At 44.1% G+C, this 18256-nt stretch overlaps 1 protein-coding gene across 1 annotated transcript in view; it reads left to right on the top strand.

Annotated features, from left to right (window-relative positions):
* HIC2 (HIC ZBTB transcriptional repressor 2) overlaps positions 1-13493 on the top strand; it is a 78922-nt gene extending 65429 nt beyond the window's left edge. Inside the window, exon 3 of the mRNA XM_060785931.2 lies at positions 2464-13493. Coding sequence (XP_060641914.2) covers positions 2501-4225 — 1725 coding nt within the window. The 5' untranslated portion in view covers positions 2464-2500 and the 3' untranslated portion in view covers positions 4226-13493. The remainder of the gene's footprint in view (positions 1-2463) is intronic.
* The last annotated feature ends 4763 nt before the right edge of the window (positions 13494-18256 follow it).

Genomic DNA, 18256 nt, shown 5'->3' on the forward strand with positions numbered 1-18256 from the left:
TATTGGTGGCCTTTGGAATATTTTTGGATACAGTTATTTGTAGCTAAGTCTTTGCTCCATTCTATGGGAAAGAGTTGAAAGAGTTCTGTCATGTATCTCCCAATCCCGGCAACCTTTCTCTCGTTGTTCTTCCTTGGAGTTTGTTGCTCCAGGCACTGTTTTTGCACATCCCATTCTCCCACATTAAAATAATTGGGGGGTTTTATTGGCTGCCTGCTATTTTAAACAGGCACAGAGCACCATGTTATGTCAGTTATGATGGTGGGCTGCCTTTCTGTGGCCCACAGGGCAAGTCTTTGGGGGCTTTTTATGCTTCCTGAGTCTTGGTTGGTTAACTTTACCGCATGACTACTTTCCATCTTGGAATGTAATCTGTTACATAGAGTTCCTAGGCTGACTTTAATCCAGACACTGAACAAAAGATCAAACATATTCCCATTTAGCTTTAGCTACATCATCTTTTTTATCCTATGGTTAAAGACCCCCAACATGGAAGTCTGCCTAGAGGCAGAACTTGAATGTTTCCCTCTTGGCTGCTAGTAATCTATTTGTTCTCATTTCTGGCTCCATTGTCACTTTTCCATTTGGCAGTGGCATTTCCTTTTAAAACTGGGCAGTTATGCTAACACCTCTCTTCTGTTCTTTTTTTCCTTCATCTTTCAGTTATGCATCGGACTATTGGCAAAGGGCCAGTGCTTTGGTGTGCGTCTAATGCAAATGTAGCAATTCTTGCAGGGCCAGTAATGCAGCAGGCGGCCTGGCTGTGCCCTGTTGCCTCTCTTGTTCCATTTTGTCCCGCGGAATTACTCTGCTTATAACACAAACACTTTTGGCTATCTACAGCAGGTTCCCCAGTAGAAAAGGTCGGACCTGGGCCACTTTGGTGTCCTTTAAAAACATATGTGACAACCTCTCTGCTGGATGCATGCCAAACTAGTTATGGATGAGACTGGCATTGGAAGAACCAATCCTATGTCAGAAAGTATTTTGGGGTTCTGTGACATTTATTTTATTACTTTTGAATGGAAAGACACTTGTAGCATGACATTTAAAAGAACAGTCTTAGATTCATCATATGAGATGTGTAAACAAAACACTTTCTCATCCGTTTTCTATCCATTTCGTTCTTACTTTTTCAAAGTTTCTGCATTTCCAAAGTTTTGTCATTAGTGAGGCCTGTCAACCTTCTGTTCCCTGTGTAATTTCCACCTTTTCTATCGATGTGGAGCAAACTATCTGAGCAATCTTGCCACCCATCCCATTGAACCGGACTTCAAAGAGGTTGGGCATAATGTCTCAGTTTTTGGCCTATCAGATTTTCTGCCAAATTTGCATTCAAAACTCTTTTGGAAGTAGGGGGAAATTCCCTAAATGTATACAATTCCTTTCAATTTTTTTTATTCGCTCATACTGTGTAGTTTCCATTGCTTTTTGCATGTTTTGCATTTGCCACCCTCCCCATGAGAAATTCCTTCCTGTCAGGGAAGGGCAGAGGGGCATGTTCCCCCTCCCATTAATATGTCATTCCTTCTAGAAAAAAAGGGACGAGGTTATAAAGAACGAGGTTTTTAGTTATATGCAGCCGTTGATTACAGCACCCATACTCAATTTTTTCCTTGAAGCAGGCATCAATATAGATGTTTTTTGTTAATGTATCATGACATCTTTTGCTCTCTTGCGTTGTAAAGAGATGTGCAGATAAAGAAGTAGTGTTTTATGTTGAAAAGCATTAACTGATCTACTTCTGTGTGCTTTGAAACATCTTTTATTATCCTCGACTTTCTAGGGCTTGTAAAATGTAAGACCCTTTAAACTTTGGAGTTCCAAGATTTGTGGCACTCTGAGTTTTGTATCTTTGGAGGGCTTGATAATGCTGCCTTTTCCAACCATTTCAGGGGTGGTTTGGAAATAAGTTTATATTTGTTAAAATTGTTCTTCATTTTAATTATTGTATTGTTTTGAAGTGTTTTTTTTTTTGCACAACAGATAAGATATATGCAGTGTGCACAGGAATTCATTCATGTTTTTTCAAATTATAATCCAGCCCTCCAACAGTTTGAGGGACTGTGACCTGGCCCTCTGTTTAAAAAGTTTGAGGACCCCTGCCTTAGATCATCCAATGTTCAGGAATTTTGAGAGCTAAAGTCCAAAACACCCCAAGGACCACAAGTTTGACACCGCTGATCTAGACCTTCAGAAGTTTGGGGCCATGATATCAGAATATGATCTGATGTTAGCTTGACATTGCATTTAACAGATGAAAAAATATCATAATGCAATTGATTTATTGTATAGCTATCTGTGGAGTAGCTGCAGAAACGGGAAACATGAAGTTACAATTTATAATTAAGGAAATTGAATTCCAATTGTATCCAGTCATATCTGTTTTCAGTATGTGGAAGCAGATGTTGACAGAGGTGGAAAATGAACTCACCAACTTGTACTTTCTCCCCATTTTCCCAGGTGATAAGGTGAACGGTGAAAGGAAGAGAAGGTGGAGATGGAACTGCCAAATCATGCCAAACAACTGCTGCTGCAGCTAAACCAGCAACGAGCCAAAGGTTTCCTCTGTGATGTGATCATTGTCGTAGAAAATGCCCTCTTTCGTGCCCACAAGAATATCCTGGCTGCCAGCAGCATGTATTTCAAATCCCTTGTCCTGCACGACAACCTGATCAACTTAGATACGGACATGGTCAACCCTACTGTGTTTCGACAAATTTTGGACTTTATTTATACTGGCAAGCTCTTAATGACCGACCAGCCTGGTGAACAGAACTTCAATGCTCTCCTCACCGCCGCAAGCTACCTCCAACTACCCGACCTGGCAGCCCTTTGCCGAAAGAAGCTGAAACGCAATGGGCGGTCATTCGCTGGCAGGGCTGGCAGTGCCCCCAGTGTTGGGAGACCTCCTCGTAGCCAGAGACTTTCCACTGCTTCAGTCATCACTCGTTATTCAGGGTCAACTGAGGGGTTGAAGAGCTCTCACTCTAAGGAGATGCCAAAGGGAAAGATCTCAGATGATGAGGTCTTCATCAGCAGCTCCAACCAAGAGAATTGTCATGCCTTCAATAGGGGAATTAGTAAGAATGGTGGAGATGGAAGCAGCAGCAGTGCAAATGGGAGCAGTGGGGACCAAGAACTTGGCCTCGACCTGTCCAAGAAGAGCCCATCGCTTCCTCCAGCAGCATCCCAGGATGACACACCGCACAGCGAAAGCCAGCGTGGTTCCCCCCGACCTGCCTCAGCCCCTGCAGCCAACAGTGCCTCACCATTTGAAGATTCCACCGCCGGAGCTCCCCCAAGCCTTGCTGACAACTGCGAGCCCATGGACATGGACTTGAGTGAAGACCGCCAGTCTCTTCCAGAAGGCAGCCAGCGAAAAAGCCTGCGCCACTCATCCCGCAAGAAAGAGTGGATCAAGAAGGACAGTACCTTTGACCGGAAGGAGCCTGGTGGCAAAGGCAGCGAGGAGAATGAGGGGCTCCCTAATGGTATTCTTGTGAGCCCCTTGTGCAAATCAGCAGAGCGGAGCCTTGGCCTTGGTGCCTATGGGTCTGAACTGCCATTTGCATGCAAAGAAGATGTGGAGAATGGCAAGGAGAACAGTGATGACAGTGGGCAGAGTGAGAGCGAAAGCGGTGGGCATACCAGCGCCAACTATGTCTACCGACAGGAAGGCTATGAGCCAGTGGCCTTTGGGGACAACCTCTATGTCTGCATCCCCTGCGGAAAGGGCTTCCCCAGCTCCGAGCAGCTAAATGCCCATGTAGAGAAACACACGGAGGAAGACCTCTACATCAAGGATGAAGGGACATATGACGACAAGGAGGAGGAAGCAGAAGATCTGTCCAATCCCAACCAGCCCTACACCACAGAGTCCCGCCCCTTTAAGTGCTCTGTGTGTGAGAAGAGCTACAAAGATCCAGCCACCCTTCGGCAGCATGAGAAGACTCACTGGCTGACGCGGCCTTTCCCTTGCAATATCTGCGGCAAGATGTTCACACAGCGGGGCACCATGACACGGCACATGCGCAGCCACCTGGGCCTCAAGCCCTTTGCTTGCGAGGAGTGTGGCATGCGCTTTACCCGGCAGTATCGACTGACAGAGCATATGCGTGTCCACTCAGGGGAAAAACCCTACGAATGTCAACTGTGCGGCGGGAAGTTCACCCAGCAACGCAACCTCATCAGCCACCTGCGAATGCATACCTCTCCAACATAAGCCAAAGACTCTGCAATGAGCTCAGAGCCCACCCGCCATAAACATAACCTTTTTCCTAGACTTGCTGCTTTAAAACAAAAGAAACAAAACAAAACAAAAAAGAGGAGTCCATTCTGTTCCCCATTCAGTCATCGGAGATCTCAACCAAACAGAACTCCCTTCCTTCTTGTCCTTCCTGGTTGTTCCTCTTCTTTCACATTAAAAAAACGCAACAACAACACTGTAGCTAATAATTAAGTTCCCACACTACTTTTTAACAGGTTGCCCCACACTTTTGATCAGTCAGGTCCAATTATAACAAGACACGCCACAACTCTAGAGTATTATGGGACCATGAGCCCAAGTGTAGAGAGATGGGTTCCTCCAGGGTTGGTTCCCATTGGCAACACTGCTCAAGAGCAGGATCCTTGTGACTGAAAAAGAGGGGCCCTGGCTACTTCTCTTCCCTAGGTTGGCTTTCACAGCACTTTGGAATTGTGATAAGAAAACACAACCAGGGGTCTTCTTTCATTTTTTGTCCCCCAGACGACCTTTGGCTGTTCTCCCTAGCTGTGAACCATCACATACTTTCCAATGCTTGTCTTTAACAAGTTATTGATGGGATGTTGTTACTTGTTGACAGCATTTTTTGAAAGTCAATTTGTTTTGTGTTTTACAATTTTTTTCAAAAAAAAACAACAACTGGGCAGCCAATTTGTAACTCCTTCAGGACCGAGGCCATGGCTTTTAGTATAATTAGCACCAAAAGTTGTTGCATGCCATGAAGGGAAGCATGAGCATCTTTGGACATTTATATGCTCTCTTTCCCAAATACACACACACTTCTCTTTTCCACCTTTCCATCTTTTTCCCTCCCTGTCTCTCCTTTCACCTCTTTCGCCTTATCCATGACTGAATGGGGGTTGGATGCCCTCCCCACCAGGGAATTTCTTTCAAGTGAGCAGAGGTCATCTTTATGTTTTGTTTTGTTTTTTCTTACTAGTTTTGTATGAATACACTTTGCTTAGAGGTACTTGTGTTATTACGAGGAAAAAACACACACGCATCGATAACGTTTATGTATTTGTTGGAACTGGAAGGTGTGACGTAACTACGGAGCGGGTGGGGAGTGGGTTTGCTTTAGGCTGGAATTGCAACAAGTTCCTTTAGGTACTTAAAAAAAATTTTTGTGTGTGTGTGTTTGTGGGTACGCGTGAGTGCGTGGGTGCGTGAGTGTTTTCACTTTTTTTCTCCCTCACTAACAGACGGGCTGGTATGGATGGCCCGTACTCTTTGCTACCTCTTGAATTCATGAGAACAATAAGATGGTTAGTGAAATATTAGGTGTGATGTTTTGTCCCTAACCCCTTTTGCCCCCATTGTAAGTAAGTGTACAGAGTAGAATCTAAATTAAAAAGTAAGGGATTTTTACCACCTCGTCCTTCCGTCAAGAAGTCAACGAAAATGATGATAGAAGCAAAACTTGGCCAAAGACAATAGGTAGGTTATAAGCCAAAGGCCCAAGTGAATAGCCCTATAGTGGCCTCTGGCTTTCACCAAATTACCATTTTTCTATCCATGAGGAAACTTTTTGTTTGAAATAAAAAGAGCTTTTGGGCTCTTTCCAGCCTTGTTTATTGAACCTGGATGCTATAGGGGGATGGTGTCTCTTAATCCGCTGCTTTCCGGACACATCTGTGTGAGCAGGTGACATCTGAACGGATAAGAGAATAAAGATGTAGCAGGCGATATCTTAACTAGGATCCAGAGTGCAATAAGAATGTGGGGGAAAGCCCAACCAAAGTGTTTCATATCCTCCCTTTCTGGGGAGGGTATGGGTGTGTGGTTTTCTTCTTTTTTATTATTATTGTTGTTGTTGTCGTCGTTGTCATTATTGTTGTTAAGGAAATCTTAATGCATGCACACAAGAGTTGGATAAATGGAAGAGAAAGTTCTCACTGCATCTGTAGAAGACATCACAGCCAACAGCTGCTATAGGTTTAGGAGGAGAGGACAGGGTATCGCCTGCTATTTTATGGCCCCTCAACTTCGTTGGCGTGACCTTTTCGTAAAAAGTAATGGCTCCCCCCCTTTGCTCCCCGCGGGTGGAGTGCGGTGGTAAAAATTTCGCAGTCCCTTTAGAACGATCCTCTCTCAATTGAGTAAGGTTTACATATTTGTTTCCTCTTTACCTTTCTTGCTCAAAACCATTGTTCTTTTTATTATTATTATTATGATTAATATTATTAATATTATTATTATTATTATTATTGGTAGGGTTCACCAAAGCCCTATGTCTTTTTTTCTTAAAAAAAAGAAAAAGAAAAAACCTTTTTTTTGTCTTTAAGTTTAGACCAAAAAATAAAAGTGAGTGTGTTCAACTAAAACAAAGATAAGCTTTCATTCCCCCCTCCCATATTTTTTGTTTTAAAAAATCCTGTTAAGAAATAGTCCATTTGGGGTCACTTTGAAATATAACTCCGTTCCAGATATTCAGAGAATACAGTATAACCACATTGAGCCTAATCATGTTACAGGGAATCAGTTCCCAGCCCAAGTCCTAATCCTTCATAACTATACCTCACTTATCATGAAGGTGGGCATCTTCTGACCTCCCTGTCCTTCTAGTGCTTCAGTTTAATTTCCCATCTCGGTTTTGTGGGCCACTCTCAGAGCACTGATCTGAAACCATTTTCTCTTATTTCGTCATAAGATGTTCTCTCTTGGGGGAAAAAATCACTATTTTTTAAAACCATGATCTGCTTCAAGCAATGAAGACACAACCTTCACATTGAGTTCTATGCACAGTACACATAGCTTTCCCTATTGGGGATTCAGCCTTTTGTTTCACAGTGCAAAGATGAACCCATCTTTTACTGTTCTCAACTATCCCCATAAAGTGAAGATGGAAATCCATGCTGGCAGTGGATTTCTATCTTCCATGTCCTTAACCACCAGTAACTAAACAAAGCTTTTGCGCTCGCACATCATTCACCTCTCTAGTGTTGCACCGGCTATATTTCTTCTTGATCATGGGGAAATCACCACCATCATTGAGCACTGGTGGACCTTGCTGTGGTAAGGTTGGCATGTGGTTTGCCAAAATAAAAAACTCCACATCCACTAATCTGAAAGTAGAATTGGGGATGGAAACCCTCAACTGCCGGCATTGGCTACCAGCACAGAATTTCTGGTGTGAAATGTTGGTTTATCAACCGTGTAGGCTAGTGATGTCCAAATGTTGGTCCTCTGGGTATTAGGGACCCCTACTTCCAGAAGCCCAGCTTGTCCAATGGTCAGAAATACTGGGAGATGAAGCCCAAAACCCCTGGAGGACCAAAGGTTGGACACCATTGGAGTAGGACATCAGAGTTTGGTTTGATCTAGCCCCCCAACCTGCTCAGTTTTTCAGACCTTTTCTAACTCTTGAGATGCCTTCAGATCTGAGTCCTGAGCCAGTAATCTGGGGGCTCAAGTCAAGAGTGGAGGTATCTTTTGTTTTCTACTTACTTTCTTATCCCTTTCTGAAAAGTGGAACACTACCTAGCTCTTCCGCTGGGTCCCAAACTACATCTACATGTCTTCATTCCATGCCATAGTTCTGTGAAGACATCCCACCTCCATACTTTTTTGATCTTTCCAGCTGATATTAACCACAATAAGCATTAGTACAACCAAACTAAAGAGCTCGTGATTAGCCCTTCTGCTGAGCCATGATACCAGATGAATTCCAAATGATAGCTTAGCCAGGAAAGAGACATATTCGCATCCAGAGCTGGCCATATGTAGCATTGAGCCACTCACTTGGTGGCAAAGCCGAGCCTATGGAAACCATGGTTGTGTTCCCATCATGGTGTATTGCTGCTTGGTAAATGTTCATCAGTTGTTATCCAAAGAGGACCCCACCCCCAAAATGTAGCTAGTGCAAGAAGTATGCTTCAGTCCCTCAGAGTTGTGTTAGACTTCCCATAGTTGTGTGTGGTGAAGGGTGGGTGAAGGTATTAAGAGTTGGTTTGGATTTTGTGTTGCTTAAGGTTTGAAGTTTTTGGAATCTTGGAAGTTTCAGGATCTGCTATTGTTGGAGGGAGGTTGTTCATTTTTTAAAAAATATATCATCAAAGCAGCTCCCTCCTTCTTTTTATTTCTCCCCTCAGCACTTAAAAAATGCGACAAAAAGTCTGTGTACAGCGCGAGTATTGTACCAATACTGAAAAAAGTGTCTCCTTTTTTTCTCCTCCCCTCCCTTCCCTTTGCGAACGTAATAGTGTAGAGTTGTGTTCCATACACCAAGTTAATGACTTCTTTCCAAATGGTGACAATAATAATGAAAAACCTAATAATACTCAAAACTTCAGGGACTGTTCAGGACTCATGTATAGAGGGTCCGGACACTCAAAACTGCATTTGTACGACATAGTATTGTATCAAGCATTTTCTGTATTTTAATGAGAAAGCAAAACACTAGTTTCATATTTAAGATTTTAAGAGTTCTAGGGTTAGGGTGGGGAGGGAATTGCATTTTTGGTTTTGGTTTTTGTTTCTTATTTTGTTTTGTTTTTGAGATAGGAAAAGAGCCTCCTGAGGGGATTAATTTTTTTCATGTAAGGTTACAGAGGCCTGGCAGCTTAACTCTATGTTTTAGACAGTTTAGATCCAGAATGTTTTCGGAGTAACAGGAGAAGAAGAATAAAGAGTAAAGTAGGGGGAAAGTTGTATTAAAAAAGATAGCTCATACCCAAATTCACAAAACTATTTTTTAAACCAAAGCACATTTTGAATGAGCATGGAACCTCACTTGGCTCAGAAAAAATAATAATTAATATATTTATCTCATTGTTTACATAAACTTTTACAGTTACAGACCTCAACAGATCTTAGGGGCCAGTCAAAATTAATTGATGCTTTTTCCATTGGTTTAGCGGTTTTTAAAAAAGGGCTATGACCAACCGCTGTGTAGTTAATTGGAAACGGAAAACACCTCACTAATTCTATAGGAAGTTATCTATCTTCTAACATACGTTGAGCATGCATTCAGTATCAGCAGCAGTGAACAACCTGTGGCTCTCTGGATGGTAGGTTTCAACAAGCCCAGTTGGCATGTCCACTAGTCAAGGATGATTGGCAACATATAATCCAACAGCATATGGAAGGCCCAGAGCACCCATTCATTCTATTATTCTCACCAAGTCAGTGGATGCCCTGTGATTCAAGGCCTCCATCTAGAGCAGTGGTGTCCAACCTTTGGTTCTCCAGGTGTTTGGAACTCCACTGTAAGAAGCCCTGGCCAGCTTATCCAATACTGAAGGAATTCTGGAAGCTGATGTCCAAAACAACTGGAAGACCAAAGATTGAACACCACTGGGTTACATCATAGCCTTTTGAAGAATGGACTTCCGTTTGCTAAGATACCATTGTGCTAGAAGGAATGGTGCCTCTTTAGGGTCTGTTATATATGGTGTCAAAGAAAGAGGTGGTCAGGAGAGTGAGAGACAGTAGAATGCAGAAAGGAGATGGATATTTCATCCAGACATCAGGGAGGACTAGTGAAAGAGACAGATGGTGGATAAATCAACTGGAAGTCTTCTTTAGAAGGGAAGAGGTGGGCACTTAACACAGGCTGTGACACCCAGACTGTCCTTTCTAGCCCCCTGCCAATGGGGGGATTGCCAAAAATAAAGCCAGCCAGAGGTGACCCAGGAGCCACCACACAACATTTGCACCAAAGAGCTTCTGAGAAGTAGCTTTATTTTGGGCACAAGTCTCAGAAAGGTTCTCTGTGCCACTCTGAACTTCCCACAGCTACTAAAGGGCTTCCTAACCTAACCAAGATCAGGCATGGGTTTGGGGGCATCGGTTCCTATAGTCAATTGGTTAGGTTCTGTCTCCCATTGACCCATGGGGGATGGACACACACTCCAGTGGGACTTTTCTTGGTGGGACTTTTACATTTCAGATCCCTGAAATGGGACATCTGCCCGGCCCAGATCACAGTCTGGCACCCATTTTCTCCCTTGCAAGGCTTTGTGGGCCATGGGGGTTTGGACAACCCAAGGCACAACAGAAGGCCATTGAGGTTGAAGGCCATTGAGAGCCCTTGCTCGCCTTCCATTGTAGAAACTCTTCTCCTCCAGTGACTTGGTCAGACTGTGACCTGGGTTGGCTGGATCTCAGGTGTGTAGTCCATATGTGTGGAAGCATTCCTTGCATATTATTATTTTTCTAAAGGGAAGAACCCAACAGACATGCAAAGTATTTCTGTGTAAGAAATGACATGCCAGGTTTTGCATTGTTTAGATAAAAAGTTAGAATGATGACTGAAGTCGGTCTATAATTTCTGAAGCGCTTGCTCTCCAAAATTATACAGAACTCCCAAAGCAACAGCTCTCATTGAATTTTGTGCCGTTTATATTCTACTTTTCTTTTTAATGCCAAAGCCTCTTTCTCTAATGTAAAATCCATGGGGTGAGAAGATTTGGGGCAGAGCTGATGGAAAACAAACCTATTAATTTTGCCTGGTCTTGAATATCTTAACAAAGATGGTGCAAACACTATTTGACAGTGTTGTTTTTTGTATCAATATGTATGTGCAGTAATGAATGTATTTATTTCTCAAGATTCTGTATGCACAGTTTTGCAAGGAGAAGAAAGAAAGAAAAACTCAGAGCATTTGCAAAGAGGAAAAAAGTTGTGTCCGCAGGGTCTTCGCTACATGATTTCAAAAAAGTGTTTAAAAAAGTTTTAAAACTTAAAAAAAAAGAATCTCAGAGACTCTCTGCATAGCCATAAACCATAACCTGTGAAGACAATACAAAGACTGGACTTTTGTAGCTTTTTTTGCATAGAAGACAAATTTGTTTTGCTGTATTTAAATGTTTCCAATTACGGTGTCACTCTTATACAATTTCTTGTCTTCTTTCCCTCTCATATGTTTGTATGTGTGTGTATATATGTGCGTGTGTGCACGTGCGTGTGAGCAAGTGGAAAAAAGCACTGATTTTGAGCGGTGCAGGTCAAAGTCTGGGTTAGCAGTATTTTTCTTTTTTACCATGTCACTTCTGTTCTGAAAAACACAGGAATGTCAGACTTGGACAAGGAAAATGCCTCGGGACATTCTCTAAAAAAAGGGAAAACTGAGATCCGGTGGAAGATTTTCTTTTCGTGTTTGGTTTTTACATGAGACTGTGGCAAAACTGGAGGAGAGAGCAAGCAGGTAGAGGCTCTTTTAGGTGTGTCAATTGGGGAAAAGTCCGAATGCCTCCCATCCTGTTCCTACCGTTTTCTTAGCCTTCTCAGTGTTTACAGTGTAAGCAATAATGGTCAAATATTTTGAGTTAGATGGGGCTCTTTAGAGACTAGTGAGGAAAAAAATCAACTTCTTACAGTGCACTAGCCATTGAGCTGATCTTGTTGGGTTTCCCATCCAATCCATGTGCTCAGGTGTTGTATCTGGCTTTATGTTGTTTCCCCCATAACGCACTACAGTGAGAGTGCTACACCACATATCGGCCTGCCTAAGTAAAGTTGGGTGGCTGTTTGTTGTTAAGGCTTAAAAAGACCATAAGGGGTCTTGGTGTGGTGTGAAGCAACCCCTCATCTGAGCAAAATAAAGCCAAATCCTAAACAAAACCTGGAAATGTGGCTGCTTACAGATGAGCAAACATTGAAGTCACGGTTCCACCTTGGACATTAGAGTCCATTAGGCACAGAGATATATAGGACAGCGAAGGTTGTCCTCCTTGAAGGCCCCATCTAGAAGATGGATGGGGATCAGGGAAGCAATGGGTGAGGTTCATTGTCTCCCCAGTCTGCCCTCTTCCTGCTCTGGGTTGTCCATGACTGTTCTTTCTGTACAGGATTCCAGACACATCTTTCATTGGCAGGAAGGGAGAAAGGGCCAGCTGGGAAATGTCCCCTCTCTCTGTGCTTCTCCGGAGGCCATTCTTCCCTCTTTTACAAGGGCCGTCCGGGTCATGTCCCAAACATCTTCCCAGAACATCGGCTCTTGGCCCATGATTTTCAGAGCTCATCTTGTTTGTGGGCCTTGAAGCAATAAAACTACCAAGCCATGGAAATGAAGGGAATGTTTATGCCAACTCTTGTATGTCTGTCTGTCCAGGAAGCCTTGTCCCCCCAAGAGGGACACTTACATTGCATTATGAACTGTTTACCGCAGGGATTTTTTAAAAATGTATATAGGACTTCAAAATGAGGCCAAAGAGCCTTTTCATATTCCTCTGCTAGTTTACATTGCCACCAAATCTCTTGATTTGATGGTGCAACACAAGCTGATCTTGTGTCGCTGCCTCACTTCTGTCACCCTGAGACCAACCTTTCTCTGGGCCTGCCTTGGGGCCCCTGCTTGCCATCATGGCTTCTTTCTCAAATTTGGGAACAGCCTCCAAAACCAAATCCCTTCTCCTGGAAAGGAAGGGGCTACTAGTCTCTGGAAGGAACTGCCTACACTGGGGCCAGCTCCCTTTCTCTGAGCACGTAGCTTCATGTGTTATGGGGACGAATCCCCTTTTCTACCTCACTTGTACCTCCAGTGGATGTTGCAATACTTTTTTCTCTTTTTTTTTTTAAACTGTCAGAGTTCTTGGAAAGGACTTGGAGAACGGGAACCTCTTTTTCCCCCTGGTGATACTCTTTTCTTTCTCTGTGCCCTCCCCGCCAGGCCAAACAGCATTGGACATTGTGGTATGGATGCATTGGCCGGCGTTTCTCCATTCATGCAGGAATAGCATAGCTAACTCTTGGTGTCAAGAAAGGGTTTAGGCAGTTTGTAGGGTTTGCTTTTACTCCCAGATTATAGATAGATTTTGTAATTATCTATAATTTGACCAATCTCAAGGTGTTGGCAGTAATTGCATGAACCCAGTTCTGACTGTGAAATTGCGCATTTATTTTCCTCTTCAAGGAGGGGAGATCCTTTGGGTTATTACATTTTTTAAAACATTAAAGTTCAGCTGGAAGAACGAGGATATGCTTCCCGCCTCTCTCCTTTTTAAGCCTTAACTCTCTGTCCAACCAAGAGTCCCAGATGTTTCCTCAAGCATGGCTGACATTCCTGTTGCAATGTTCTGTTCCATTTCCTTCAAGAGCTTGAATTCAGGTCAGAGTTGCAGAATGCTGTGGCTGCAACTCAAGTGTCATATGGGGAGGGGGGTTTAAAAATAATACAGAAATTATAAGATGATCTCAGCATTCAGTAATTTGCAGTCTTAATGTACAGTGATGAGAAACTGTTATTTTATGAACTTTTCATTAAAAGGTTGATTGAAAATTGCCATTTTGGACTCGTGTGTCCCTTTCAGCAAAGCGGAGGGTCGGGGCGCAGGATGAAGGATGAGACAGGATGCTTGCCTTCCTATCCTGCTTGCCAATTCCTAGCCATTGGGCACAGCACATGAGATCCGGGTTGAGAGAGCCACATTTGTAGTGGGCCCTTAGTATCCATATGGTTTCAATTTTTCTTCCTTTTTTGCATGTAAACATTGCTCATTATGTACTGAAGAATGCCTGGACAGGATGGATTCAGGGTGAGGTCTGTGTTCCCAGAGATTTCCTCAGCATCCAAGTGATGCAGGGCACGATGAGCAGCTCCATGCTGTGGCCCTTAAGCCACACCTTGGCCTTCTTCTCCACAGGAGAACATTTTTCCAGGTGGAGTATCTTCTTGGATTTGTGCTTGGGATATTTTCTTTTCCTCCAAACCAGAAAGAGTGCCCATCCTGTCCTTAACTTCCACTCCCTACAAGGGCAAAGGATCCAAGCCTAATATTTAGAGATTATTTCCTGTGTTGTAATGTTGGCTAAGTGTGATCCAGCCCCTCCTTTTGCTTCCAGTCCAGCTGCATGAAACAATCCCTAACAAGCTGTCTTCCAGCCCTCCCTCTTGTAATGCCTTCCCTTCCCTCCTGCTCCAAGGCATTTGCAGGCCTGACTATATCTTTTCAACGCCTTGACTAGGAGCTTTGAATTTAGCTGGTTATGTGCCGCCCCCCCGCCCCCCCCGCCCCCCCCCCCCCCCAATGCCTGGCAGGTTGCAAAGTCAGCAGTGCCTGGTTAGAAAATCTACTTTATCTGTCCTTTGAGATGTGCTTCACCCAACAAGGTTAAAGCGAAGGACAGCAAAGTGCAGGGGGGAAAAACAGATGAGGAACCCATTGCTGGGGTAGGGGGAGGAGCAGCAAGGGAGACAACAAGACCCTCAAAGGCTGTGTGTCTGCATCCACATGTATGCCTTCCATGTGATACAACGGAAACAAACCCTACCAACTCTGTTCAGGTTGGGATGAGGTTATCCATTATTAAAATGCAGATGGTATTGAGGGTAGACCCCTCCCCCCCACCTCCCTTGCAAGGCCATCTTGTCGTTTCGGAGGCTTTGTTGTGTAGATCTGTTAAGACAACCCACACTGCCCATTCTAAATCAATGGTAGGGCATCAGGAAAGCTACAACCTGCCCTCACCAACAGACATGCCAGCCATGTGGTTGGCATCTATGAGAAGGGGCCATACATGTAACGATGAGCACTCTCTCCCACAGAGCCTAGTATGCAGTAGAGACGTTCAGATGGTTTGAATTTCTGCTTGTAGAAGCTTCACCCAGCATGGCCCATGGCCCGGTCTCATTGGAGTGGTATCTTCTTATATTTGGGTAGATGATAAGTTTCCACTTTCTGAAATAAACTATTTCAGTTTTGGAATGCAGTACCTCGCCATGATCACTAACTCGGGTGGCTGGCTTTATGGTAATTGGACAAAGGCATGGAGGAAGAATTGAGAAAGAGGTGGATATTCCCTCCAGTTGTTGCTATTGTGAACTTTCAATTCATTTCTGCCTTATCACAAGGTCTTCTTCGCAAAATTTGTTCAGAAGGTGCTGAAGGTGTGTGATTTGCCCAAGCCAGTTTCCATGGCCGGCTGCAGATTCAATCTGCAATTTCTTGGGGTCCTAATCCAACACTCAAACCACAACACCATGCTGTTTTTTCCCTCCAGTAACAGGCAGTATATACCTTTGTAGGCCAGTTGCTGAAGAACACAAGCAAGGGGAGCCTTGGGGCATTTTGTTGGCCATTGGATGAACACACACTTCAGCTTGGCATTAAAAGAAGCACAGAGTTCAGAAAGTTCTTCTACACACACATGAGAAACTGTTCCTACTATTGAGAGAAGGGCATTTCCACCAGTAGTTTTAATGGTCAAATTGATATAGAAGGACATTTGACCTTTCAAATTCTTGGATGCCAACCTGTTTAGAGCATTAAAACATAAGCAGCTGCACCATGGATTGGGCTTCAAAGAAACTAGGCATTTAAAATGGAATCACGATGCTATACCTGCGTAGCCCTTGTACATGATGCCAGCTGCAGAATCGATGCCCCTTAACACTTGCAAGCCTACTTTCTGCCCATTGTATTTTGAAATGTTGCTGTCTCTTACAGAATGTCCTTCTATTATCCTGGGCCTCTGCCTCGCTTTTGCTGTGCCTTTTTCAAACCTGTGTCAGCGTTTCCACAAAGGACAAAAATGCTAGCACTGTAGTTAATTGGCATTGAGTTGACAACGCTGCTTTAAGGAGAGCCCATTCATTATTCTGTTCTCCCCAGGCCCCCCTTCTTTGATAAATAGCACACCAGGGTTTGCTTTCTTCCTAGCCTTGTTCAGCTTTGAGCTTCCTCAGCCTTCTCCCTATCTCCCTGCCCCCTTAAAAATCCTCCATCAGATAAATCTCTGTCCCAACGCATCTCCTGGTGCGTACTTTTTCCTGCCCTCTTGAGCAACTTCCTGTGGCTTCTTCATCTCACACCCCATCTTTTACAGCCCTCCTTTTTATGATTCTCTTTGGTCCCTTCGCCAGCCCTTTTCTGCTCCCTTGCCCGCTTCCCAGCATCAGCATGAGATCATGTTTTTTGGCTCATGGCACCACAGCGCCATCAGATGCTTTGGAAAGGGGCTGTCTTTGGGGGATTCCGATCACAGATGGAGGCTTATTGAGGTTAAACCATGCACATTTGGCCAGAAAGAGCACTGTGCAGGCCTGCAGTGTTCCTCAGGGTGGATCTGTCCAGATGGGGATCATCTGGAATGTCAGAGCTGAGCCAGTGAGTTGGTGCCAGGGCTAAACAAATCTCAGAAGGGACCTGGGGAGCAAAGCTGAGTAACACATCGGTGGCACAAGGAAAAACCCTTCTCAAGGGTTCCCATTTCATACAGGAAAGCCTTTGAATAGTCCACCCTGTAATGGAGTATTCAATTGCCAGCCAATCTAAAGTGAAGATTTCCCCTTGGCATTAAGTCTAGTTAAGTCTGATTCTGGGGGGTGGTGCTCATCTCCATTTCCAAGCCGAAGAGCCGGCATTGTCCATAGACGCCTCCTAGGTCATGTGGCCAGCATGACTGCATAGAGTACCATTACTTTCCTGCCAAAGCAGTATCTATTGATCTACTCACAAATGCATATTTTGAACTGTTAGATTGGCAGAAGCTGGGGCTAACAATGGAAACTCACCCTGTCCTGCAAGTTTGAACCATCAACCTTCCGATCAGCAAGTTCTGCAGCTTAGCGGTTTAACCCGCTGTGCCACCGCAACCATGAATTGCTAGCAGCCATGAATTGCTAGGAATCTCAGGTCCTTCAGCACAACAATATGGTCAGCCTCCAGCACTAGAGGACCTAGAGAGGTGCAAATACAGTTGCTTGGGCCTATCAGAAATGAATCATAACACAATCCCTTTTTCTATGTCAGTAGAAAAAGGAAAAACAAGGAGGCGATAGGGCCTCTTCGAGGAGAAGATCGGGCAATGCTGACGGGATAGGGAAAAGGCAGAACTAAATACCTTCTTTGCCTCGGTCTTCTCACAAAAAGAACGTCATCTTCAACCTCAGCAAGATGGAGTGGATGAGGGATTAGAGGACATCCAACCCCAAATTGGGAAACATGTCATCCAGGAATACCTGGCCGCTCTAAATGAGTTCAAGTCCCCAGGGCCAGATCAACTACACCCAAGAGTACTGAAGGAACTAGCAGAAGTCATTTCGGAACCATTAGCAATAATCCTTGAGAGTTCTTGGAGAACGGGAGAAGTTCCAGCAGATTGGAGGAGGGCCAATGTGGTCCCAATCTTCAAGAAGGGAAAAAAGGATGACCCAAACAACTACCGTCCGGTCAGCCTCACGTCGATACCAGGCAAGATTCTGGAAAAGATTATTAAGGAAGTGGTCTGCAAACAGAAACAAATGCGGTCATCACTAATAGTCAACATGGATTTATCAAAAACAAGTCATGCCAGACTAATCTGATCTCTTTTTTCGATAGAGTTACAAGCTGGGTAGATGCGGGGAATGCCGTGGATGTAGCGTACCTGGATTTTAGTAAGGCCTTCGACAACGTCCCCCATGACCTTCTGGCAAGGAAACTAGTCCAATGTGGGCTAGGCAAAACTACGGTGAGGTGGATCTGTAATTGGTTAAATTGATGAACGCAGAGGGTGCTCACTAATGCTTCCTCTTCATCCTGGAAAGAAGTGACAAGTGGAGTGCTGCAGGGTTCCGTCCTGGGCCCGGTCCTGTTCAACATCTTTATTAATGACTTAGATGAAGGGTTAGAAGGCAGGATCATCAAGTTTGCAGACGACACCAAATTGGGAGGGATAGCCAGAAGACAGGAGCAGAATTCAAAACGATCTCGACAGATTAGAGAGATGGGCCAAAACTAACAAAATAAAGTTCAACAGGGACAAATGCAAGATACTCCACTTGGGCAGAAAAAACAAAATGCAAAGATACAGAATGGGGGATGCCTGGCTTGAGAGCAGTGCGTGTGAAAAAAATCTTGGAGTCCTCATGGACAACAAGTTAAACATGAGCCAACAATGTGATGTGGCGACAAAAAAAGCCAATGGGATTTTGGCCTGCATCAATAGGAGCATAGTGTCTAGGTCCAGGGAAGTAATGCTACCCCTCTATTCCGCTTTGGTTAGACCACACCTGGAATATTGTGTCCAATTCTGGGCACCACAATTGAAGAGAGATATTGACAAGCT

The sequence above is a fragment of the Anolis sagrei genome, chromosome X, assembly GCF_037176765.1.
Source record: "Anolis sagrei isolate rAnoSag1 chromosome X, rAnoSag1.mat, whole genome shotgun sequence".
In the NCBI taxonomy this organism is placed as follows: Eukaryota; Metazoa; Chordata; class Lepidosauria; order Squamata; family Dactyloidae; genus Anolis; species Anolis sagrei.